Source organism: Podarcis filfolensis, assembly GCF_964270895.1.
Source record: "Podarcis filfolensis genome assembly, chromosome: 8".
NCBI classification, from domain to species: Eukaryota; Metazoa; Chordata; class Lepidosauria; order Squamata; family Lacertidae; genus Podarcis; species Podarcis filfolensis.
This window is the reverse complement of record NC_139611.1, coordinates 10,378,285-10,405,119: the sequence shown is the minus strand read 5'-3', so window position 1 is coordinate 10,405,119 and position 26,835 is coordinate 10,378,285. Positions and strand designations below refer to the sequence as shown.

The following is a 26,835-nucleotide window of genomic DNA, read 5'->3' as shown; positions in this document are numbered from 1 at the left end:
ACTCCGCTAACCCAGAAATAGTGCTTCAGGTTAAGAACTTTGCTTCAGGATGAGAACAGAAATCGTGCTCCAGCGGCGTGGAGGCGGCAGGAGGCCCCATTAGCTAATGTGGTGCTTCAGGTTAAGAACAGTTTCAGGTTAAGAACGGACCTCCAGAACGAACCCGAGATACCACTGTAATTGAATTTATATACCACCCTATACCCCGGGGTCTCAGGGCAGTTCACAGAATAAAATCAAGATATAAAACCACAAAATACATAATAAAAACAAAAACCCAATAGCCCCCCCCCAAAAAAACCCACTTAAAAAGGGCATAGGATGCAAATCAGATCAATCAAAGGCTTGGTTAAAAAGGAACGTGATTAGGAGTACAGTGGTACCTCGGGTTAAGTACTTAATTCGTTCTGGAGGTCTGTTCTTAACCTGAAACTGTTCATAACCTGAAGCACCACTTTAGCTAATGGGGCCTCCCGCTGCTGCCGCGCCACCGGAGCACGATTTCTGTTCTCATCCTGAAGCAAAGTTCTTAACCCGAGGTACTATTTCTGGGTTAGCCGAGTCTGTAACCTGAAGCGTCTGTAACCCGAGGTACCACTGTAACTGCATGCCTGGCGGAGGGTGGTTCTGTGCCCTCTCTCCTCTTGTGCTTGGCATGCCGTCATGGAAGACAGAAATGTGGGCTGGGTGTTCAGTCACAAAATCGCAGAGTTGGAAGGGACCCCAAGGGTCATCTAGTCCAACCCCCTGCAAGGCATGAATTGCAACTAAAGCATCCCTGACAGATGCCCATCCAACGTCTGCTAAAAAAAAAACCCTCCGAGGAAGGGGTGTCCACCACCTTCTGAAGGAGTCCATTCCACTCTAGAACAATTTTTGCCATCAGAATTTTTTCCGGATGTTTAGTCAGAATCTCCTTTCCTGTAACTTGAAGCCATTGGCTCGAGTCCTGCCCAAGGTACTATTTCTGGGTTAGCGGAGTCTGTAACCTGAAGCGTATGTAACCCGAGGTACCACTGTATTGGGGCCACCAAGCCCCAAACAGATCGGTGCTGATTATTATTATTACAGTATTATTAATTGAAGTTATATACCGCCCTATACCCCGGGGTCTCAAGGTGGTTCACAGAATAAAATCAAGATACAGTGGTACCTCAGGTTACAGACGCTTTAGGTTACGGACTCCATTAACCCAGAAATAGTACCTCGGGTTAAGAACTTTGCTTCAGGATGAGAACAGAAATTGTGCGCCGGCAGCGGCAGCAGGAGGCCCCATTAGCTAAAGTGGTACCTCAGGTTAAGAACAGTTTCAGGTTAAGAACGGACCTCTGGAACGAATTAAGTACTTAACCCGAGGTACCACTGTATAAAACCACAAAATACATAATAAAAACAAAAACCCAATAGCCCCCCCCAAAAAAAAACTTTAAAAGGGCATAGGATGCAAATCAGATCAACCAAAGCCTTGGTTAAAAAGGAACGTGATTAGGAGTATGCAAGATTCTAGACCAGGCGTCAGCAAACTTTTTCAGCCGTGGGCCGGTCCACTGTCCCTCAGACCTTGTGGGTGGGCGGACTATATTTTGGAAAAAAATATGAACGAATTCCTATGCCCCACAAATAACCCAGAGATTCATTTTAAATAAAAGCACAGATTCTACTCATGTAAAAACACCAGGCAGGCCCCATAAACAACCCAGAGATGCATTTTAAATAAAAGGACACATTCTACTCATGTAAAAACACACTGATTCCCGGACCGTCTGCGGGCCAGATTGAGAAGGCGATTGGGCTGGATCCGGCCCCCGAGCCTTAGTTTGCCTACCCATGTTCTAGTCCTTATTTGATATCCCAAGATTCCAGAGTACCGATTCTAGTCAATAACCCAAGATTCTAGTCCAAACTTTGTCATAAATTCATCCCCAGCAGCAGCTTAAGAAGACAGTTTAAGGACATAAAGTGGCCTGGATGAGGCCCATCTAGTCCAACATCCTGTTTTCACAGTGGGGAGCCCCCAAGCAGCTTGACTCCTGTGGTTTCCAGCAACAGGTAATTGCTTCTCCCATGGCCTCCTGGGAACTGTAGTTTGCTAAGGGGTGCTGGGGATTGCAGATTGTAAGTGTTATGTACTGAAGTTCTCACCCTGGGCCAGCAGGGGGATAGTTTTCACTCAGGTCCACATATGCAAATAAGGGATTGAAAGTGACGTTCAGTGATTGGATAGTTACAGAAAGTTGTTACAGTTGCGTTGTACTGGAGCTCTATATAAGCAGGCTGGCTGAACCCTTCAGTTCAGTTCTGTTCTGGCCTGTGAATAAGCAAGAGCTGTTTGAAGAATCGCTGTGTCGTCTGATATGTTCACCCACAACTTAACAGTAAGCACTACAGCTCCCAAGATTCTTTGGGGGGAGGGTGTGCTTTAAATGTATGGCCACTCAGCAGCCCATACTGACTTTCAGAGCCGTTACTTGCCTTAGAATCATAGCAGCGTAGAGTTGGAAGGGACCCAGTGCGGTCATCTAGTCCAACCCCACTGCGATGCAGGAATAGCAGCGAAGAAGATCGCTTTGTTTACCTCCTGTTGCTTTGCTCTTCCAGACAGTTGGTGCTGTGGCGTCGCCCGGGGCTTCCTGTTGCAAGATTGGTCTTGGGTTTAAAGGGACGACGCAGGTGTGGAGGAGCTGGACAGGATGCCAAGAGGCAGGAAGAAAGAGAACATTCCTCCTTTTCTGAGCGGCTATGTGGCATCTGGTAAGCTGAGGCTTCCCTGGAGTCCACTAGGGTGGGGTGGCCTTGACTGTCGGCTCCCTCCTTGCCCCTTGTAGAGCCCAGGAGTTGGAGGCAAATCTGGAATAAGTTGTCTCCACCTGCCATTGGCTCTGGCGCCCCCTGCTGTTGGCCTCCACCGGTGCCAATGGGTACCAGCCAACCACTGCCCCTCTGGACTGTAGCTGGTGTGTCAATCAATCTCAAGTGATCCTATTAATTTTTTTAATTACGTTTATTATGTTTTCAGAAAGGGTTAGGAAAGAAATAGTGAGAAATGATCCATAATGAATTGAAACAAATGTTTTAAAGTACTTTCCCAAAAAAACAAAGACTTTTCTGTTGGGGATAATTCAGACTGAAATTCCCAGGTGTCAAAAAAGGTTATTTATGTATGCCCTTGTTTTGTTAGCCCCAAAATGGAAAACGAGTGAGGTCCCAAACAAAGAAGAATGGCAGCTTAAGTTGACAGAATATGCACAACTCGCAGACTTAACATATAGAAAAAGAGAACAAGAAGAGCATACATTTAGAGAAGATTGGAGAATGTTTATTGACTATATGGGAAATAACTGTGTACAGCGGAAAACGCTGGCAGCATTAAGATAAATTCAACAGTGTAAATAAGTTTTGATGGGTGCAGTAATGGAAAACCGATTGGTATAGTTCTTGTAAAATATGCAGGGATTTATGATATGTAAAATGAACCATGGAAAGAGAAGGATAGTCATTGATATTTTAAGGATGTAAAAATGAGTACTTTAAATTGTATAACAGAAAATGTAATAAAAATTATAAAAAAGGAAAAAGATAGAGTAAGAGATACAGGAGAGGGGGCCCATTGTTTTGTTTTTGTTCCTGTTTTATATGTGTGTGTGTGTGTGTGTATTTGCATATGTAAATATATATCTTGCGTTTTTATGCTGGGATCTTCAGACAAAGATTGTTTGAATAAGTAAATAAACGAAATTGTATTGGGAGCAAAGTCATTGGCAACTCAGGTAGGAAATAGATGTGCTTGCGTTTGCGAAAGGGGAAATTAAATTCTTAGGAATTGGTAGGAAAGGTTTCTAGTCACATCGTTTATCAAGTTTAAGAAAGGAGGGGTCTGTGGAAGGCAGGTGGGTGTGTATTTTCAGGATTGGCATAGTATAGTAGGCAAGCAGCTGTTGATGATGGAGGTTTTTTAAAAAATATATTGAGGAAGTAATGAGAATTAGAAATTAAATACGTTATTTGTCTTTTTGCGTCTTGACATGGGGTAAGATGCACGGTTATGGTGTGTCCTGAGGAGTGCATTATCTTAGAATCAGAAAAAATATTTGTGTAAAAGTGTCACCTGAGCTCGCTTCCCCTCCTCCCTCCCTCCTCCCTTTTTCCTTGTACAGTGGTACCTCGGGTTACATATGCTTCAGGTTACAGACTCCGCTAACCCAGAAATAGTACCTCGGGTTAAGAACTTTGCGTCAGGATGAGAACAGAAATCGTGCTCTGGCGGCAGCGGGAGGCCCCATTAGCTAAAGTGGTACCTCAGATTAAGAACAATTTCAGGTTAAGAACGGACCTCCGGAATGAATTAAGTACTTAAGCTGAGGCACCACTGTACGCGGGTGGCACTGTGGATTAAACCACAGAGCCTAGGACTTGCCGATCAGAAGGTCGGCGGTTTGAATCCCCGCAACGGGGTGAGCTCTCGTTGCTCAGTCCCTGCTCCTGCCAAGCTAGCAGTTCGAAAGCACGTCAAAGTGCAAGTAGATAAATAGGTACCACTCCGGTGGGAAGGTAAACGGTGTTTCCGTGCACTGCTCTGGTTCGCCAGAAGCGGCTTAGTCATGCTGGCCACATGACCCGGAAGCTGTACGCCGGCTCCCTCGGCCAATAAAGCGAGATGAGCGCCGCAACCCTAGAGTTGGCCATGACTGGACCTAATGGGAGGCCCCATTAGCTAAAGTATTGCTTCAAGTTAAGAACAGTTTCAGGTTAAGTACGGATCTCCGGAACGAATTAAATACTTAACCTGAGGTACCACTGTACGTGTATGTCCTTTTAGACTGTAAAACTTGAGGGCAGGGACCCTCTTAGCGTTGCTTTTCGCAAGTCGCTCTGGTAAGAGCCATGTTTGGCTAAAGAGGCAGGGTGCGGATCCCTGAAGTCGTATGTCTTTGCTCTTGAGCAATGATTATTGCGGGCATTTGAGAATTGCTTGAAATAATTCATAGAAGATATTTTTCTACGGGCAAGTCATCAGCATGCGGTTCTGCTGCTGCCGCCGGCCAGACAGACTGGGTTGTTCTGGAGCTAATTTGCCCGGCTCGTCTTGAGGACGGAGCTCTAATTAGAAGTGGATCAAAGCCTCCTTGCTCCTCTTTTCCACCGCCCTGCATGTTGGACATCTGGTTCCACAATGACTAACTGGGATCTTAAATTGTGGGCTCTAAGCTGCTTAGAGCGACTCAGCTGGCTAGCACACTTCGGCTTTTGAGCATTAAGCGTGCCGTCAGCTGCCGGGGAGAACCCAGCACGGTGGGGTGTTGTCGTTGTTCCCCGGCCCCAACCATCAAGGTCAGAGAAGCAAACACAAAGGGGCACCTGCTTCTGCCCCACACCCTACCCCACAGATGTGGACGGAGCCGGGAGCATGTCCCACGGTGCCGATCGGAGTGAGTAAGGCGGGAAGAGAGGCGGTTTGGCTGCAGGAGGTGCGTCGTAAAGCCGCACGCTTACGATGTGCTGAGAGAGGCATTCGGCAGCTTAGCGCAGGCACAGGCAAATAGCGTTTGGCTGGGCAGTTGGGCACCCTCTGCTCAGTTTAACATCCTTGCAGAGGGACGAGACAGGTGGCAACTGCAGCAAAATGTGGCAGAGTATCTTGGTGTCCTAGCCAGCGATCAAAATCCTACAGCTACTGAGGTTGCCTTGTTCTCAATGAATATACAGTGGTATTTCAGGTTACATACGCTTCAGGTTACAGACTCCGCTAACCCAGAAATAATGCTTCAGGTTAAGAACTTTGCTTCAGGATGAGAACAGAAATTGTGCTCCAGCGGCAGCAGGAGGCCCCATTAGCTAAAGTGGTGCTTCAGGTTAAGAACGGACCTCCAGAACGAATTAAGTACTTAATTTGAGGTACCATTGTACAGTGGTAAAGGTAAAGGGACCCCTGACCATTAGGTCCAGTCGTGGCCGACTCTGGGGTTGCGGCGCTCATCTCGCTTTATTGGCCAAGGGAGCCGGCGTACAGCTTCCGGGTCATGTGGCCAGCATGACTAAGCCGCTTCTGGCGAACCAGAGCAGCGCACAGAAACACCGTTTACCTTCCCGCCGGAGTGGTACCTATTTATCTACTTGCACTTTGACGTACTTTCAAACTGCTAGTTTGGCAAGAGCAGGGACCGAGCAATGGGAGCTCACCCCGTCGTGGGGATTCGAACCACCGACCTTCTGATCGGCAAGTCCTAGGCTCTGTGGTTTAATCCACAGCGCCACCCGCGTACAGTGGTGCCTCGGGTTAAGTACTTAATTCGTTCCGGAGGTCCATTCTTAACCTGAAATGGTTCTTAACCTGAGATACCACTTTAGCTAATGGGGCCTCCTGCTGCTGCTGCCGCACCGCCGGAGCACAATTTCTGTTCTCATCCCGAAGCAAAGTTCTTAACCCGAGATTCTATTTCTGGGTTAGCTGAGTCTGTAACCTGAAGCGTATGTAACCCAAGGTACCACTGTATATATCTTCCCCATCTCTCTATCGACCTATATTTGGGGGAGTTTCCTGCTCAGGTTTATACTTATACTTTTGCTCCATTTCGGTTGGCACCGAGCACCTGAGTTTGCTATTAAAGGGAGGGGCAAACCATAGTCGAAAACTCTTATGTGAGAAGGAGTGGGTTGATCACAGCATCACTGGTGATTGGCTGTGTATCGCTCGCTAATCTGAAATCCAGGGACGGACTGTTCTAGGACAGAGTCAACCCCGTGCAACACCTAGAGAATCACGGCGTGCATTTGAAACCCAGGGGTTGACGGCGTGAATAAGTCCTTCCTAATGTCTGCCCTGAATCTTGCAGGTTTCAGCTTGCTTAAATGGCCCTGTTAGATTCCAGTACTATGGGAGAAGGGGCGCGGGTGGCACTGTGGGTTAAACCACAGAGCCTAGGACTTGCCGATCAGAAGGTTGGTGGTTTGAATCCTTGCGAAGGGGTGAGTTCCCGTTGCTCGGTCCCTGCTTCTGCCAACCTAGCAGTTTGAAAGCACGTCAAAGTGCAAGTAGATAAATAGGTACCGCTCCAGCGGGAAGGTAAATGGCATTTCCGTGCGCTGCACTGGTTCGCCAGAAGCGGCTTAGTCATGCTGGCCACATGGCCCGGAAGCTGTACGCCAGCTCCCTCAGCCAATAAAGCGAGATGAGCGCCGCAACCCCAGAGTCGGCCACAACTGGACCTAATGGTCAGGGGTCCTTTTACCTTACCTTTACTATGGGAGAAGGAGGAAACCTTATTCGCTTTCTGCAAACACAGCGTAATTTTACAAAGCTCTGTAATGTTTCACTTTCTCACCGTTTTAAATGTTCCTCGATTGTTGCATCAATTTACAGTGTTCATTGTAAGATGATGATGATGATGATGATGATGATGATGATGATTATCAGAATACAGTCGTACCTTGGATCTCGAACACCTTGGCTCCTGAACGAGTGTTCCGGTTTTCGAACGATTTTTGGAAGCCAAATGTCCGACGGGGCTTCCGATTGGCTGCAGGAACTTCCTGCAGCCAACCAGAAGCCGTGCTTTGGTTTCCAAACGTTTTGGAAGTCGAACTGACTTCCAGAATGGATTACATTCAGCTTCCAAGGTACGACTGTAACAGTGTGCTTTGCTTTCCCACAATATACTTGCACCACACATTTAAAGCACGTGGCTGCCCGCAGGAATCTTGGGAACTGTAGTTTGTTAAAGGTGCTGGGAACTGTGGCTCTGTGAGGGAGAAGTGACAGAGCCCAGGATTCTTTGGAAGAAGCCATGCGATTTAAATGTACAGTACAGATGTGGCATTCAGTAAATGTATGTCAGTTTTCCACACGTTCTTCCTCCTTCTCAGATTCCCTGTTTTTAGACATCACGGCATGTCGGTAATCCTTGTTTGCTTTTGTGAAGTCACGGAATGTTCATGCACATCCCAACTTGCAAAGTTGAAGGATCTGACGTGGGGTCACTGTTAAATGTCAGCCGCGGGAAGAAATGGAAAGGTATTTGGCATGCATGCTGAGTCCTAACATAAACAGCTTTATTCTTCCCCTCTGCAGAGCAAACAAACGTCCAGAGAAACATTAACATCAATTTGTACCTGTCCACGGAAAGGAATGTAGCAGCCGACTCCGTTGTCCGCAGGTCAGACTGCAGAGAAGCAAGTGCCCAGGGGGGAAAACGGGCTGCGTTCACGGGAAAGGGAAGCAATGACCTGCAGCAACACTGTCCGGTTCAGACCAACCTCTCTTGCCCTTATTGGCCTTTCCAGGACGCCACTGGCAGCTCTTCACCCAAACAGCAAAGCAACCTTGTGTTGAAACTGCAGAGGGGTGCGTCTGGAGACTCCGAGTTTACCAGAGATGCACCAATTTCCTGCCCCTCTCTCTGCTCATGCTCAGAGCAGCTCGGTTTAAAGGGCAACCCTCCCAGCCACCTCTCGAGTAGAAGCCGCGATGTCTCTCATGCCTGCGGCTCCCTCTCCAAAAACAGGATGGGAAGCGAGGACAAGTATGGGTCGAAACCAAGCCATGTTTGTGCGTCGAGAAGAATCTGCGGGCATCTCGGGGATTGCAGAGGGTGCTTCTCTCCGGCCGAATTGCCTGTGACATCGGCTCCTGGCTCCGTTTCCTGCCGGTGTGCTCCCACGAGCCCCAGCAGAAGCGACGACTCTTTCCATCGTGGGCCAGGCCTTACCTTGGACCATTTGAACTCTTCGACTTTGGTGGAGAGCACTGGGTCTTCTGCAGCGCTCCAGACCCTCTTGAAGTCTTCCCGGACGTCTGCTGACCTGCACCGCTCCATCCGGCAGCTCAAGCGAGAAGCCGCCTCCTCAATGGGGGCGTTGGGCTCCTCCCCCTGGGAATCCAAACGTCCTCTTTTCCCTTGCCAGCCGCTCCGCAATCCTCAGGTCTCCGCCTCGACCGTGCTGAGTGCTGTGGAGCATCTCGCGGTGGGAGAGAGCTACGCCAGGCAGGCCAGCGTCAAATGGCGAGCCCCTTTTCCCAGGGACTGGGGCGGCACTTCCACCGTGGGCAAACCCATCTCCGTTGTCTACAGGTGCGACAACGCTGGATTGCAGACATGCCCAACGGAGGCCTTGGACCAGTCAGGTTTCCGTGGCGGCTTTGATCTGACCTCGCTGGCACTTCGGGGAGAAGACCTCTGTTCCAAAACCTCCATTCGCTACCTCGAATGTTGCTCGGGCGGCGGGTGGCGGACTCCGGAAAGAACGGGTGCCTGCGGCTGTTCCAAAACCCACTGCCACCGAAAGGCAGCTGATCCGGAAGAGCTCGCCTCCGGAGCGTTGCGTCGCTCGGAGTTGAGTCTCTCAGACCATGCCTTGAGTCTCCTTTCCTTCGACAGCTTGGAGGTCTCCCTGAAGACGTTGTGCGCCGATTCTCCGGCGAACCTGGGGTCTCCTGTGTGCGTCAGCCTGGCGGTGCATTCTCCTGCATGCCGGTTTAGGAACAGCACCCAGGATTCTGACGTCCGTGAAGCTGGGGGCGAACTAGGAGAGGACAGCGGGGGCCCCACGCTCTCTGCAGGGGAGCGCGCTGCGGATCTGCCCCACTGGAAGCTCAACCGCTTTGGCGAACATTGGCAGGCTGCCGATAGTATAGGTGCGGCCGTTTTTGGGAGAAGTGGCAAAGGCTCCCCAAATTCCATGCCCGGCGACTGTTGGCCTGATGCGGAAAATAGTCAGGGAGGAGGGCCTTCAGCGGAACAGACCGGGAAAAGGACCACAGCCTTGTACGACGAGGAGAGCAACAACCGGATGGATGATAAGCAAAAGGAGGTGAGCTCAGACTGTCTGTTACTAACAAAAGCAGGCGTAGGCAAACTCCAGCCCCCCAGATGTTTTTTGAGACTACAATTCCCATCATCCCTGACCACTGGTCCTGTTAGCTAGGGATGATGGGAATTGTAGTTCCAAAACCTCTGGAGGGCCAGAGTTTTCCCATGCCTGAAACTAAAGTTTGGATTTTTTCGTTTCATTCCTTGCTTTGTTTCCCTCTGTTTTTCTTTTCCTGTTTGACTTCTTTTGTCTTTGTTTTGTCCTCTGGGGTAAGGAGAAGCTCCCAGGAGAGAACTGGAAGAATCCACCTCTTTCTGAGTGGTGTAAGAGTTAAGATTTACCAGTGAGAGAAGACTTTGTATTCTTCTTTTTCTTTCTTTTCTGTTTTTTTTTCCTTTTTGTTTAGATTACTTCATTTTTTATTGTCAAGTATTACGAAAAGTCTTAATAAAATCTTAGTTTTTTAAAAAATAAAGTTTGGATTAATAGGTTATTGTATTTTAGTGTTTTGTTGGAAGCCGCCCAGAGTGGCTGGGGAAACCCAGCCAGATGTGCGGGGTATAAATAATAAATTATTATTATTATTATCATCATCATCATCATTATTATTGTATTCAGGAGCAATGCCCTAAACGTAGAGATCCCCCCCTTCTCCCGCTCCTGCCAACCACCTGAAGTCCAAATTGATACAGCCATTCCTCTTACCAGCTAACGGAGCGGCATGTTGGATGTACATTGAGTTTTGTGTCTCGTGGCCTTCACTCCCAGCTTGTGGCGGTGAGTTCCACAAGTTACTTGGAAGCAAAACTAAATTGTGTGCGATAAGCTGATGTATACCAGGGTGTGTATATTATTTTATTTCGATCTGCGTTGTGGATTCAGGTGGTAGATCTCTGCTCTCCTTGAGCTTTTTCAGCCCAATTCAGGTTACCATGGCGCAGAATTTAGAATCTGGTGGGTGTGGAATGTCCCAAGCCTTGGTGCCCAGAGATTCCATAAGAGGAGGGATGAGCTTGTTCCAACATATTGTCTTGATTTTTCTTTCTTTGCTTACAGGACCTGGAATCGATGGAGAAGAAGAGAAACAGGTAATGCTTTTGCCCGTCTTTAAATGCTTTTGGTGGTGTAAATGTTATGAAATGTGTTTACATTTTTTAAAAGACACCCCTCCCCCATTTAAATCAAATACAGTGGTACCTTGGTTCTCAAACTTAATCCGTTCCGGAAGTCCGTTCCAAAACCAAGGCGCACTTTTCCATGGAAAGTAATGCAAAACGGATTCTTCTGTTCCAGACTTTTAAAAACAACCCCTTTTAACATGAATTTTACTATCTAATGAGACCATTGAGCCATAACGCAATAATCAATGTAAAGGTAAAGGGACCCCTGACCATTAGGGCCAGTCGTGACCGACTCCGCTTTATTGGCTCATCTCGCTTTATTGGCCAGGGAGCAGGCGTACAACTTCCGGGTCGTGTGGCCAGCATGACTAAGCCGCTTCTGGCGAACCAGAGCAGCGCACAGAAACGCCGTTTACCTTCCCGCCGGAGCGGTACCTATTTATCTACTTGCACTTTGACGTGCTTTCGAACTGCTAGTTGGCAGGAGCAGGGACAGAGCAACGGGAGCTCACCCCGTCGGGGGATTCGAATCGCCGACCTTCTGATCGGCAAGTCCTGGGCTTTGTGGTTTAACCCACAGCACCACCCGCATCCCTAATAATCAGTGTACTGTAGTTTAAAATAAATAAGACAGTTTTGTAGATGATTAAAAATTAAAATTAATTTTTTTCTTGCCTGCACTGATGATAGTCATTGTTTAGATGGGGGGCTTTTATCCATTTCCGCAGTCACTCAATCATTAAATCAATCAATCAATTAGTAGCTGAACTGGGTTCCACACAGTCACAAAAACAAATGAACTGAAAAAGCCTCAAAAACACAAAACAAATAGCAAAAGCCCCAAACTTAATCCGTTCCGGAAGTCTGTTTGACTTCTGAAATGTTTGAAAACCAAGGCGCAGCTTCTGATTGGTGCCGGCACCCCAGAAACAATAGCAGACATATTGGATGTTTGGCTTCTGAAAAATGTTCCAAAACTGGAACACTTAATTCCAGGTTTTCAGCGTTTGGGAACCAAGGTGCTTGAGAACCAAGGCGTTTGAGAACCAAGGTACTGCTGTAGTAAATAAATATTTTTTAATAGCAGCATGTATTTTAAAAAGCTGTAGGTGGGGAGAACGCCTGTCCATCCCAAGCGATGTGCGCATTGTCTCCGAAACCTGCTTTCTCTTTCAAAGTATCGCCTGTTCCCTAAGAGATCCGATTAGATTAATCAACTTGAGCTGATCACTTAATCAACTTAAATTTGTGGGGGTTAATTGGTTAAACAGAACGCTAGCTCTTGTTTCCTTTCTTCCCCTCTCTCCCAGGCCTTTGCCCCAGAGGGTGGACCCCCAGCTGGAGAAATGCTTTGTGGCCTGGCGCAACCACGTCTCTGGGAAAACGGCCACTGCCCAGGCTCTGTATGAGCGCCAGCTGTTGCGCAAGGGGCTTGCTGCCCTGCGGTGGGCCGTGCAGTTAAGGAAGGTTCAAGCAGGCATTGCCCAGAGGAACCACATTCTGGTGGTGCTGGCTGCCAGCTTCCGCAAGGTAAGAGGGCTTGGGGTGCATTAAGAGAGCAGGGTGCAGCCAAGACGGGCCCAGTTTCTGGGTCCAGCTACGCCTCACTGGTAGAACACACGCCCTCTCTGGTTTTTTGAAAAATAATTACATTTGCAGAGCTGCTTCCAGTCAGAGCAGCCGATCATGAGTTAGATGCACGAATATGCCAATCTGCAGATGGGAAGTTCCTCAAGTTCGCCAGTTTTTTGTGCTAGCCAAAGGCCATGTCAAACTTGTATTAAGGCAATTGTTGTTGTTTAGTCGTTTAGTCGTGTCCGACTCTTTGTGAGCCCATGGACCAGAGCACGCCAGGCACTCCCGTCTTCCACTGCCTCCTGCAGTTTGGTCAAACAGATGTTCGTAGCTTTGAGAACACTATCCAACCATCTCGTCCTCTGTCGTCCCCTTCTCTCTTTCCCAACACCAGGGTCTTTTCCAGGGAGTCTTCTCTTCTCATGAGGTGGCCAAAGTATTGGAGCCTCAGCTTCAGGATCTGTCCTTCCAGTGAGCACTCAGGGCTGATTTCCTTAAGAATGGATCGGTTTGATCTTCTTGCAGTGCATGGGACTCTCAAGAGTCTCCTCCAGCACCATAATTCAAAAGCATCAATTCTTCGGCAATCAGACTTCTTTATGGTCCAGCTCTCATTTCCATACATCACTACTGGGAAAACCATAGCTCTAACTATATGGACCTTTGTTGGCAAGGTGATGTCTCTGCAATAGCTTGTGAAATATGGACCACTTATAAACAGCAGCTCCAACTCCTCGAAAGATTCCATCAATGGTGTCTCCAAAAATACTCTATTCTGAACCTAAAAATGGGAAGCGTAATGCTGGTGGTCAACAAAAGAGGTTTAAACACTCTCTTAAGACAAATATTTTAAAATCTAGTATAAAAACTGACGACTGAGAAACATTGGCCTGCGAGTGGTCCAGTTGGAGAACAGCCTTTTCCAAAGGTGTCATGGGCTTTGAAGACACTCAAACTCAGGATGCAAGGGAGAAACGTGCTAAGAGGAAGGCACGCTTGGCAAACCCTCACCGTGATCAACTCCTGCCCGGAAACCAATGTCCCCACTGTGGAAGGACATGTGGATCCAAAATTGGCCTCCGCGATCACTTACGGACTCACTGCTAAAACCGTGTTTATGGAAGACAATCTTACTCAATTATGAGTGATTGCCAAAGAAAAAGAAGAAGGCAATAGCATTAATAAAATAATACAGAACATACGGTACATCCTTAATATAAAAATGCATACTATAAATACAGAGTTTGCCAAGTTCCTGAGCATTTGAACAATTATTATTATTATTATTATTATTATTATTATTATTATTATTATTATTATTATGCATCACTGACAGCTCCAATTATAACATCATTTTCAAAATCCAGTTTGCCAGCATCCATTCTGAAAGAGAGAGAAGATAACCAGAGACACCTACAAACTCAAACCCAACTTGCTTTCAGATGAAACCACCGAATCACCACAACAATTTTATAGCGATTTTAATTAACTCATTTTTCAGGATTCCCCCGCCCCCCGCCAGTCCATAGAGGGACGCTCCGTGTTTCACAAAGCTATTGTTGTTGCTTAAAGAAACTGAACCGTTTCTGCTGGGGTGTGCCTGCTTGCTTGTGCGAACAAAGGCTTCAGAAAGCGATCCCTTGGGTCTCTGTATAAGAGGCAGGCTAGGAGGTAATGAGTGATGTCTTCCACCTGAGGTTGACCACAAATACAAAAGTCTGTCTACGTACCCAAATATTCTTGTAGGAGCCACCCAAGACTGCAGGGTCAGATTTGTTGTTGTTGTGTAGTCGTTTAGTCGTGTCCGACTCTTCGTGACCCCCTGGACCAGAGCACGCCAGGCACTCCTGTCTTCCGCTGCCTCCTACAGTTTGGTCAAACTCATGCTGGTAGCTTCAAGAACACTGTCCAACCATCTCGTCCTCTGTCGTCCCCTTCTCCTTGTGCCCTCCATCTTTCCCAACATCAGGGTCTTTTCCAGGGAGTCTTCTCTTCTCATGAGGTGGGCAAAGTCTTGGGGCTTCAGCTTCACGATCTGTCCTTCCAGTGAGCACTCAGGGCTGATTTCCTTCAGAATGGAGAGGTTTGATCTTCTTGCAGTCCATGGGACTCTCAAGAGTCTCCTCCAGCACCATAATTCAAAAGCATCAATTCTTCGGCGATCAGCCTTCTTTATGTTCCAAAATCTGTGTTTCAAGAGAGGATACCAAGGGGAAAATTGGGTGTTCCTAATTAGTTGCAGGTCACTTGTGGGTTGTATCCATAAGAACCAATCCTTAGTTGACAGTTACTCATTTGCTTCCCTGCTCCTGTTTTAGAACGAACCATACCTCAGTCCTTCATGGGTGATGTAGGGTTATTTTTTCAGATATCTTTTTTATTGAAGGGTAGCACTTGTGAAAAATTTATGGAGCATGAAATTGAAGCTGTGATTCCTGCATTGCGGGGTGGGGGTGGGGTTGGACTAGATGACCCCCAGGGGTCCCTTTCGACTCTGCAGTTCAATGATTCTATGTCTGGAGGCGGTTGGAGGGCGGATGGCGGCTAACAGATTAAGGTTGAATCCTGACAAGACAGCAGTACTGTTCTTGGGGGACAGGAGACGGGTGGGTGTGGAGAACTCCCTGGTCCTGAATGGGGTAACTGTGTCCCTGAAGGACCAGGTGCGCAGCCTGGGAGTCATTCTGGACTCACAGCTGTTCATGGAGGCGCAGGTCAATTCTGTGTCCAGGGCAGCTGTTTATCAGCTCCATCTGGTATGCAGGCTGAGACCCTACCTGCCCCCAGACTGTCTCGCCAGAGTGATGTATGCTCTGGTTATATCCCGCTGGGACTACTGCAATGCGCTCTATGTGGGGCTACCTTTGAAGGTGACCCGGAAACTACAACTAATCCAGAATGCGGCAGCTAGACTGGTGACTGGGAGCGGCCACCGAGACCATATAACACTGGTCTTGAAAGATCTACACTGGCTCCCAGTATGTTTCCAAGCACAATTCAAAGTGTTGGTGCTGACCTTGAAAGCCCTAAACGGCCTCGGCCCAGAATACCTGAAGGAGCATCTCCACCTCCATTGTTCTCCCAGGACACTGAGGTCCAGCGCTGAGGGCCTTCTGGCGGTTCCCTCATTGCGAGAAGTGAGGTTACAGGGAACCAGACAGAGGGCCTTCTTGGTGGTGGCGCCCGCCCTGTGGAACACCCTCCCTTCAGATGTGAAGGAAATAAACAACTATCTGACTTTCAGAAGGCATCTGAAGGCAGCCCTGTTTAGGGACGTTTTTAATGAGTGATGTTTTAATGTGGTTTTAATATTCTGTTGGGAACCGCCCAGAGTGACTGGGGAAACCCAGCCAGATGGGTGGGGTATAAATAATAATTTGTTGTTGTTGTTGTTTATTAATTATTCCAAGCCTGGTTCTTTGTTAGTGGCAAGATGCTTTGGCGAAGCAGCGGAAGGCACAACCTTCCCCGCAACTGGAGGCAGCGAGCCCCATCAGAGGAGCACCGACAACCCCAGAAGCAGGGGGCGTAAGGATGTCCCCCAACCTATGCCACCTACCTGTGGAACACCTGGAAGACGCTGCCCGGTACAGCAGGTGCGTAAAAGAGGAGAAAGACAGGAAATCCCGATTCAGATAGTTTGCTCGGGATTGTAGCATTAAATAGATTGCAACACCCCTGCGAGGTAGGCTGGCTCTGAGAGATGGCGCCAATCTAATATCTGTAGGTGAGCGGGAATCTACATCCCAGACTCCTCAGTCTGAAACTGGCCACTGCACACAGACACACACTTTGGGAGGATAAACCGAACCACTGTGCCTTTTTTCTTTTTTGAATTTATTTATTTGGTTTTTCAGATTTACAGTCACATATCCAACATACAGAGGGACGCAGGTGGCGCTGTGGGTTAAACCACAGAGCCTAGGACTTGCCGATCAGAAGGTTGGCGGTTCGAATCCCCGTGACGGGGTGAGCTCCCGTTGCTCAGTCCCTGCTCCTGCCAACCTAGCAGTTCGAAAGCCCGTCAAAGTGCAAGTAGATAAATAGGTACCGCTCTGGCGGGAAGGTAAACGGCGTTTCCGTACGCTGCTCTGCTTCGCCAGAAGCGGCTTAGTCATGCTGGCCACATGACCCGGAAGCTGTACGCCGGCTCCCTCGGCCAATAAAGCGAGATGAGCGCCACAACCCCAGAGTCGGCCACGACTGGACCTGATGGTCAGGGGTCCCTTTACCTTTTATCCAACATACAACGTAAAAACAAGATTCCATAGAATCTCCTGGACTCCTCCCCTTTGTGGGTCCTATTGTCAATCATTTCCTCCTGCATCTTTTATGATAATCCAAAATCTTTTACCTCTGCATTGTATCCAAAATTCACCCTTAAACTACAAGGGATATTCCAATCCTGCTAATGACTTTAACTGTTTACAATGGTTTTCAAGATAAGTTATAAATTTTCCCCATTCCCTATTAAAATTTCGGTCTTCCTGATTTCTGATTCTTCCGGTCATTTTGGCCATTTCGGCATAATCCATCAACTTGATCTGCCATTTTTCTCTGGTCGAGACTTTTATCCTCTTTCCATCTCGACCTTTTTTCAGGGCGGAGGGAAATCTCTGGACGCAGCTTCGTCGCCAGCAGGGAGGGGGCGAGACCTGCAGAAAGGCCGCGGCTCTACGGGATGTGAGGCGCTTGGCTGGTAAGGCGGTTGCCCCTGAGCAGCTGCTTATATAGTGGCTCGAGATAAGTTGGGAAGGAATGGCCGCCGGGTGTGGAGCACACTTCCACCTGCAGACAAGCCTCTCTCTCTCTCTCCCTTCCTTTTTTTTTCCTCTCTCTCTCCCTTTCTTCTGTCTCTCTCCCTACACTCTCTCTCTCTCTTCTCTCTCTCTTCTCTCTCTCTCTCTATCTCTCTCTCTTTTTCTTTCCCTTTCTTCTGTCTCTCTCCCTACTTTCTATTTCTCTCTATTTATCTCTTCTCTCTCTCTTTCTCCCCCTTTCTTCTGTCTCTCTCCCTACTTTCTCTCTCTCTCTCTCTCTCTCTCTCTCTCTCTCTCTCTCTCTTTATCTCATTTCTCTCTCTCTCTCCCCCTTCCATATGACTCTATCCCTTCCTTCTCTCTCTCTCTCTCTCTCTCTCTCTCTCTCTCTCTTCTCTCTCTCCCTCTTCCTTATATATCTCTCTCCCCATATATATAAGGAAGGGGGGGAGAGAGAGGGAGAGAGAGAGAGAGAAGAAAGAAAGAGAGAGATAGAGAGAAGGAAGGAGAGAGAGAGAGAGAGAGAGAGAGAGAGAGAGAGAGAAGGAAGAGAGCACACTTCAACCCGCAGACAAGCCACAGCTGTCTGAACATCATGCCCTCTATCTAACCTTTGGCTTTCTCAGTGGTCTGCCTTGCCCTTTCTATGACCTTTGTCCCCTTCGTTATACATTGTGCAAGGGGAAAGTGATGCGGTGGAAACAGGTGCCAAAATAAGTTTGTACCACCCCACGATCGGGTGATTGGAAGATGTGCAAAGGGCACAGTCCAAAATGTATCTGACTGGTTTTGCATATTGTGCTAATAAAAAGAGCCTCGGCAGAGCTAGCTGGCAGCTTGCTTGTGCACAGCTCACCTGCATTACCAACTCCCGCCTCATGTCCTTCACTTCAGTTGGGAAGCTTGAAGCGGGGACGCACTCTGTGCAGAATGCCTGCTCTGCCAGCCACACCCTTTCCCAAGGTGTTCCGTTCCATTCGCCCCACTGATGGCGACAGTGGACCACTGAGCATGCTCCATCCTCCATGGGCTGCTGGGGGGGGGGCTTCTCCCTCCCTTAATTCCCCCCACCCACACCTCAACCTCAGATATTTTATACTTCTGCAAGCTTTGAGATCCCCCAGGACTACTTTTTTTAAAAATTCAATAATTTTTATTAGTTTATTAGAATAATCCAATGGTAACCTCATTATAACAGTGCCGAATTATAATGCAATTACTAATCCCAGCCATTCGGATGCCAAATTATATAATTTGGGTGACCTCCCGCGTGCTAGAATGGATGGTTTGGTGATTTGCTTTGTTTCCACGTTCCAAAATCTTGTTCATCTCCATTACATTCCAGTCAAAATAATCCCTTGTACGACAACTGCAGTATTAACGACATTCATTCGTCTTGACACATTAAATGATTTATAAACCCATAGGTGAAGCATTCAAACTATATCCTTATTCCTTCTGTTTGTGACAATTATTCTGTCTGTGGTGTTCCTTCCTGTCCTTCTAAAATGTTACGTCTATCCCCAGCCGTCACTTGCCATCTATCATGCCTCGGGCGAAGCTAATATCCCATTGTCGTTTCAGAAGTTCTCCCCCTGGACTACTTGTTTGCGTAGATCGGGGTGGGTGAAACTCAGGTTTGGAGGCCAAAAGTGACCCTCCAGTCCCCCCCCCAAAACTCCCCATAACCACACCTTTTACTAGCCCTGTTTCACACCCTCCTGGAGTGTTTGTGTACGATGGGGATGTGCCCTTGTACTCTGATCCCTCAGATAAAATTTTATAGATTTGTGGATTTGGAAGGGACCCCCAAAGGTCATCCAGTCCAACCCGCTGCAGTTCAAGAATTGCTACCTCCATTGCTCCGCCCGTTTGTGCCTCGGGCTCCACCAACCAATGGCCCTCAGAAAGGAATACGGCCCCCGGGCTGAAAAAGCATTCCCCACTCATGGGGCCGCAAGAGGTTTTCTTAGGCATTCTTACAGCACGCAGAGTATTTGCCCCAAGCTTAGAAAATTCAGTGGTACCTCGGGTTACATACGCTTCAGGTTACAGATGCTTCAGGTTACAGACTCCGCTAACCCAGAAATAGTACCTCGGGTTAAGAACTTTGCTTCAGGATGAGAACAGAGATCGTGCTCCGGTGGTGGCGTGGTGGCAGCAGGAGACCCCATTAGCTAAAGTGGTGCTTCAGGTTAAGTACAGTTTCAGGTTAAGAACGGACCTCCGGAACGAATTAAATACTTAACCAGAGGTACCACTGTAATAATAATAATAATACTTTATTATTTATACCCCGCTCATCTAGCTGGGTTTCCCCAGCCACTCTGGGCGGCTTCCAACAAAATATTAAAATACAGTGGTCTGTTAAACATTAAAAGCTTCCCTAAACAGGGCTGCCTTCAGATGTCTTCTAAAAGTCTGGTAGTTGTTCTTCTCTTTGACATCTGGTGGGAGTACGTTCCATAGGGCAGGCGCCACCACCGAGAAGGCCCTCTGCTTGGTTCCCTGTAACCTCGCTTCTCACAGCGAGGGAACCACCAGAAGGCTCTCAGCGCTGGACCTCAGCATCCGGGCAGAACGATGGGGGTGGAGATGCTCCTTCAGGTATACTGGGCCGAGGCCGTTTAGGGCTTTAAAGGTCAGCACCAACACTTTGAATTGTGCTTGGAAACGAAAATCTACCCACCTGGCGCTCTCCTCACCTCTGATGTCTCCCCCCCCCTCTTTTCCCCTGCAACGCAGCAGCTTTCAGATTGTGGCGCCTTCAGAAGGAGCGTCTGGAGAAAGAGGAGATTCGCGCCCAGGAGGCTCTCGCCCTTCTGGAGAAAAAGAGGCTGGTGAGCGCGTTTGAGGCTTGGCGTTCCCGCTACAGGGCAGCCCGGCGGATCCTGCCGCTATTGGCTCAGGTGCAGAGAGGGCTGCTGAGCCGGTGAGCTGAGCACGATGATGATAATTTTTATATGTGGGCTTCTTGGTCGCGCCTTACGTTCCTTACCTCTTTGCGACAACTTTCTGGGGTAGGTTTGCATTAGCACAGTGTTTCCCAACCTCAAGTCTCTGGCTGTTTTTGGACTACAACTCCCATCATCCCTAGCTAGCAGGAATTGTAGTTCCAAAACAGCCTGGAGACCCAAGTTTCCGAAACACCGCATTAGCATCACGCAATGCTGCTCTACGTCTTTGCATGATTAGTTTGCAAGAGGGTGCTCTGCATTCTTCACAAGAGCCTTGCAAGGGAGGCCAGTGTTTGGTGCCCTGCAGTTTTCACAGCAACCATAATAATAATAATAATAATAATAATAATAGTTTATACCCCGCCCATCTGGCTGGGCCTCCCCAGCCACTCTGGGCAGCTTCCAACAAAATATTAAAGGTAAAGGGACCCCTGACGATTTAGGTCCAGTCGTGGCTGACTCTGGGGTTGCGGCGCTCATCTCACTTTATCGGCTGAGGGAGCCGGCGTACAGCTTCCGGGTCATGTGGCCAGCATGACTCAGCCGCTTCTGGCGAACCAGAGCAGTGCACAGAAACGCCGTTTACCTTCCCGCCGGAGTGGTACCTATTTATCTACTTCCACTTTGACGTGCTTTTGAACTACTAGGTTGGAAGGAGCAGGGACTGAGCAACGGGAGCTCACCCCGTCACAGGGATTCGAACCACCGACCTTCTGATCGGCAAGCCCTAGGCTCTGTGGTTTAACCTACTGCGCCACCCGCGTCCCTAACAAAATATTAAAATACCGCAATACACCAAATCTTAAAAGCTTCCCTAAACAGGGCTGCCTTCAGATGTCTTCTAAAAGTCTGGTAGTTGTTGTTCTCTTTGACATCTGGTGGGAGGGTGTTCCACAGGGAGGGCGCCACTACCGAGAAGGCCCTCTGCCTGGTTCCCTGTAACTTGGCTTCTCGCAGTGAGGGAACCGCCAGAAGGCCCTTGGCGCTGGACCTCAGCGTCCGGGCTGAACGATGGGGATGGAGATGCTCCTTCAGATACACTGGACCGAGGCCGTTTAGGGCTTTAAAGATCAGCACCAACACTTTGAATTGTGCTTGGAAACGTACTGGGAGCCAAGGTGGGTCAGTATTGGCATCCCACGATGCTGCTCTGCGACCTTCACAACAAGCCTGCAGAGCGGTGGCTGTCCCAGAAGGCCATTTGCCTTTGAATTCCCCTTCGCCCACCTCCCCTGTCAGAAGCAGGTCACCGGGAAGAATCGCAAGTGGGCAGTGTTGCCACCGTGGGCAGCTGGAGGCTGGGCCATGACGGCCTGATCCTGCTGCCAGACTCTTCCTAAGACGTTCTGTTGCTTTTCCCACCCCCCTCAAGCTGTTTCCAGGCCTGGAAGTCTGTCACCGACCGGGAGGCGCTGTGCAGGCACAGCAGGGAAGGCCTGCGGCTCGAATCGCTGAGGGTGCATTTCCATCAATGGGCCCTGATGTTGCAAGTCCGGGAAAAGGCCAGAAAGACTCTGCTGGAGCTGTGGGACTTGAAGCGGAAGAGAGCCCACGGTGAGAACCGTAGCAAAGTCAGGCCATCGGGTCCAACTTCCTCAAGATTGCCTGCACTGACTGGCAGCATCTCTTTGGGGTTTCAGAGAGAGGTCCCTCTTCCTGAGCCACAGCCTCCCCCTAAAAAAATGAACTGAGATTCTAGTCCTCATGGTTTTGAATAAAGGGCTGGCTGTCATTAGGAAAGCTACAAGGAAAGGTCCTTGTTCCATCTAGCTCATAGCTGTCAACTTACAGATTTGAAAATAAGGCCTCGAAAATAAGGGATCTGCAGCCAAAATAAGGGATTTTCAGAGTACAGGTATGTTCACCTTCTGAGCCCCTCCAAGCCAAAGGCAGAAAGCCCAGCCAGCAGCCAAACGAAGCCTCAAGCGGTGGTCCCCACAGCGCAGCAACCCGGCAAAGGGGATGCAGCAAGGAAAACCACCGTCAGCTCTCTGCTGGGAAGCGCTGAGCAAAGACCAGTCCCCAGGCAATGCGGCCGATTTGATCGGCACAAGGCATGCAAGCTCCACCCCCCAGTCGTTCTTAGACTCCTTATTGGGTGAGCAACGCAGCCAAGCAACACAGTTGGAGCCTCCCTCCTCCCTGGCTGGCAGGGAGGGAGGGAGAGGAGCTGCTTCCTTTGAAACCCGGGAAATTTAAGGGACATCATCAATAAGGGACAGCAGCAGGACACGGCGCTGGGATAAGGGACTTTCCCGCCAAATAAGGGACGGTTGACAGCTATGATCTAGCTGAGTGTTGCCCACACTGGCTGGCAGCAGCTCTGCAGGGTTTCCAGATTTCCCTGGAGACGCCGGGATTTAAACCTGCAACCTTCTGCATGCAAAGCAGCTGCTCTACCACTGAGCTGCTCCCAGTGCGCCTTTCTGGAAGTTTAGAAAAACCTCATCATTTGTGTACAGTCATACCTCGGGTTACAGACACTTCAGGTTGCGCGTCTTCGGGTTACGCACCGCGCCAAACCCGGAAATACTGGAACGGGTTACTTCCGGGTTTCGGCGCATGCGCAGAAGCACTAAATCACACTTTGTGCGTGCGCAGAAGTGCAACCCGCGCGTGCGCAGACGCGGCGCTGCGGGTTGCGAACGTGCCTCCCGCACAGATCATGTTTGCAAACCGAGCGTCCCCTGTACTTGAAATCATAGCTGTCAACTTACAGATTTGAAAATAAGAAGAAGAAGAAGAAGAGTTTGGATTTGATATCCCGCCTTTCACTCCCTTTAAGGAGTCTCAAAGCGGCTAACATTCTCCTTTCCCTTCCTCCCCCACAACAAACACTCTGTGAGGTGAGTGGGGCTGAGAGACTTCAAAGAAGTGTGACTGGCCCAAGGTCACCCAGCAGATGCATGTGGAGGAGCGGAGACGCGAACCCGGTTCCCCAGATTAGGAGTCTACCGCTCTTAACCACTACACCACACTGGCCGGTAGGGAGGGAGGGAGAGGAGCTGCTTCCTTTGAAACCTGGGAAATTTAAGGGACATCATCAATAAGACAGCAGCGGGACACGGCGCTGGGATAAGGGACTTTCCCGCCAAATAAGGGGCGGTTGACAGCTATGCTTGAAATTCCTTCTAAATGCTTTTTTTTTTCTCTCTCCCTCCCGCACTTAAATAAGCAGGGAACATGGATACAGCTGAAAAGGTTCCTGCAGCCCAAGCGAGGTGGTCCCAAAAGAGTGGCGCCGACGCTCTGGACGACTTCTACCGTGCATTGACATTGCAGCAGGCGTTCCGGACTTGGGAATTGAGGTGGCGGGAATCCCAGCGGGCGACGTAAGCGCTCAGACCCTGACCTAAGAGCAAAGAAATCAGGGGTAACAGGCACAGGGAGGTCTTTCTGTATCCAAACCACAGCTTTCATGTTTCGTTGTTGTTTTGAAAAAGCAAGCTTCTAGTCCTCATTGATAGAGGGCGAAATTTTGGAAGCCAGAGAGAGGTGGCTGAATCCGGTTTCCGAGGGACTGGTTTCCCCCTCCCACGTCTAGCCGTATGGGAAGTTGCAGGATTCTGGCTGCAGAAAGTTTTTGTTTACTTTTTCTTTCTGGAGTAGGCAAAAGGCCCTGGCAGGATCTTCCTCCTTCCCATACCAGTTATTTTGGGGACATATTGTGCTCCGGAGGCGCGGCGGCAGCAGGAGGCCCCATTAGCTAAAGTGGTGCTTCAGGTTAAGAACAGTTTCAGGTTAAGAAAGGACCTCCAGAACGAATTAAGTACTTAACCCGAGGTACCACTGTACTTTTCTCCGAAAGCTCACAAAGGTCTTTCCCTTACAGCGCTTTCCGCCGAGTCTCGGAAAGGCGGCAGCTGAGAGAAGCTCTTGGGCTCTGGCGCCTGAAGACCCTCTGCCCGCATCCTCTTGGACTCGGCCCCGGGGACCTCGCTGAGGACCTTCTCCTTGCGGCGCCGGATTCCGAGGAGTCTTCCCTATCCTCTGGTTTCCATAGCAACGTGCCTGCCCCGCCTCTCTCTAGCGGTTCGCTGGACAAGGTGAGGACAACTCGCTGACAGGCTTCCCTCTGACCCTGGGGCCAATGCTTTGGTGCATAGGTGGGAGAGGAACAAGCAGGGGCGGCAGATAGATAGATATACCCACATCTACCCACACACGATTGATTGATTGATTGATTGATTGATTGAATTTATATACCGCACTAAACCCGGAGGTCTCAGAGCAGTTCACAGAAAAGATGACAACATATAAAATAAAAACAATAACAATAACCCAATAACTGTCCGGAGCTTTGCCTACACTCGAGTAGGACTCTGGTAAAGACACATACTCGACTGGCATGTTCCCTCCCTCCTGGTCGTTTGCTCGGGAGCTTCAAAAGCTTTCTTCTGCCCGAACATCACAGCGACCGATGCCAACAGACGTCGGCACGCTTAGGGATCCGCAGAGTTTGCGCATCATGCGTGACAGGCCTCAGCAACTCAGCATTTTGGCTAATCTACTTTATTTACATATAAACACACACGGAGCACTGCAACATGGCTGCCTCTCTCTCTAGGATCAGACAGCAAAGAGAAAGGACAATAGTCCCACTTCACGGAACACAGTAACACAAACATCACTTCCCACTTTGTGGAGTCAAAACATATAGGCAACAATCCCATGACTTCAATCATGAAGCAGGAATTCTAACAATAACACCCCCCCCCCCCAAAAAAAAAGAGCCGCATTTAAAAAGGGTATAGGATGTCAATCAGGTCGACCAACGACCTGGTTAAAAAGGAACGTTTTTGCCTGGCGTCTGAAGTTGTGTAACGAAGGCGCCAGGTGAACTTCCCTGGGGAGAGCATTCCACAGACGGGGAGCCACTGCAGAGAAGACCCCGTTGCCACCCTCCGGAGCTCTCAAGGAGGAGGCACATGAAGGAGGGCCTTGGAATATGATCTCAGGGTCCGGGTAGGTTCATACGGGAAGAGGTGGTCCTTGAGGTATTGCAGTATCTACATACATATAGTTCTTGGCATCCATCTTTCTTGAGAGGCAATGGTGTGTGTCAAACCACTGGAGAATCGCAGCGCCTGCTGTGGTTGCAGAGGCTGGCAACTCGTAACTGCTGCCTCCTGTGCTGTTTTCCTGCGTTTGCAGCATGGAAATGACCTCTCTGTGGTGCCACCCTTGGTAGCTTGTCTGGGGGTCCTGGGCTGCCTAGATGAAAAGAACCCCCCACCCCAGCATCGCTGATCTGCTCCAAAGGAAAGCAGATCCATACTTTTGGCACCAGCTTGGCTGCTGGAGTTGCCGGAAGGAGACGTACAAGGCACCATCCAAACATTTTAGGGACTGCACTCCGGATTTCTGCAGGGTTTACTCCTGAGCCTTTTCTTCTCCCAAAGATGTCTTGCAAGGCAGAAGGTTTGGATCCCCACCCCTACCCCCGGGATGTACTCCTGCAGCCTTTCTCACAAATGAATATTAGCCTTGAGGCAGCAGAAGTTTAGGATCAGCCCCCCCCCCTTTTTTTTTAAATAATTTTTATTAAGTTTTTCTGTCTTACATTTTAGAATGTTCATTCAAACAACCTTAAAATATCAATGACTTCTCTTTCCATGGTTCAATTTACATATAATAAAGGTAAAGGGACCCCTGACCATTAGGTCCAGTCGTGGACAACTCTGGGGTTGTGGCTCTCATCTCGCTTTACTGGCCGAGGGAGCCGGCGTACAGCTTCCGGGTCATGTGGCCAGCATGACTAAGCCACTTCTGGCAAACCAGAGCAGCGCACGGAAACGCCGTTTACCTTCCCGCTGCAGCGGTACCTATTTATCTACTTGCACTTTGACGTGCTTTTGAACTGCTAGGTGGGCAGGAGCAGGGACCGAGCAACGGGAGCTCACCCCGTCGCGGGGATTCGAACCACCAACCTTACGATCGGCAAGTCCTAGGCTCTGCGGTTTAGACCACAGCGCCACCCGCGTCCCTTTTCATATAATAAATCCCTGCATATTTTAATTAAACTATACCATTCAGTATTCCATTATTACATCTTTGGGTGGGACCTAGGATCAGTTCCCCCCTCCTCCATATCTACTATAGTGTAGACCGACTGACACGACTGAACCTATGTTAGTCATGTCCATTAACTTCAGTTCATTCAAAGTGCTGGTGTTGACCTTTAAAGCCCTAAACGACCTCGGTCCTGTATACCTGAAGGAGCGTCTCCACCCCCATCGTTCAGCCCGGACACTGAGGTCCAGCGCCGAGGGCCTTCTGGCGGTTCCTTCATTGCGAGAAGTTAGGCTACAGGGAACCAGAGAGAGGGCCTTCTCGGTAGTGGCGCCCACCCTGTGGAACGCCCTCCCTTCAGATGTGAAGGAAATAAGCAGCTATCCTATCTTTAAAAGACATCTGAAGGCAGCCCTGTTCAGGGAAGTTTTTAATATTTAACGCTGTACTGTTTTTAACACTTGATTGGGAGCTGCCCAGAGTGGCTGGGGAAACTCAGCCAGATGGGTGGGGTATAAATAATAAATTATTATTATTATTATTATTATTATTATTATTATTATTATTATTCAGTGGGTCTCTTCCAAGTAGGACTAGCAGTAGAGA

At 48.9% G+C, this 26,835-nt stretch overlaps 1 protein-coding gene across 7 annotated transcripts in view; it reads left to right on the top strand.

Moving 5' to 3' along the window:
• LOC310769694 (uncharacterized protein) overlaps positions 1-26,835 on the top strand; it is a 50,383-nt gene that overhangs the window by 964 nt on the left and 22,584 nt on the right. For 3 of the 7 annotated variants that reach the window (XM_083629262.1, XM_083629261.1, XM_083629256.1), the window contains exons 2-11: positions 2,599-2,751; positions 8,066-9,804; positions 10,861-10,892; positions 12,236-12,455; positions 15,927-16,096; positions 17,102-17,199; positions 20,006-20,192; positions 21,590-21,771; positions 23,393-23,549; positions 24,050-24,263. In XM_083629262.1, the coding sequence (XP_083485388.1) occupies positions 2,691-2,751; positions 8,066-9,804; positions 10,861-10,892; positions 12,236-12,455; positions 15,927-16,096; positions 17,102-17,199; positions 20,006-20,192; positions 21,590-21,771; positions 23,393-23,549; positions 24,050-24,263 (3,060 nt within the window). In that variant the 5' untranslated portion in view covers positions 2,599-2,690. Of the gene's footprint in view, positions 1-1,701; positions 2,050-2,598; positions 2,752-8,065; positions 9,805-10,860; positions 10,893-12,235; positions 12,456-15,926; positions 16,097-17,101; positions 17,200-20,005; positions 20,193-21,589; positions 21,772-23,392; positions 23,550-24,049; positions 24,264-26,835 lie in introns of those variants that run through there. The other 4 variants (XM_083629257.1, XM_083629260.1, XM_083629259.1 and 1 more) reach the window with 4 other exon arrangements.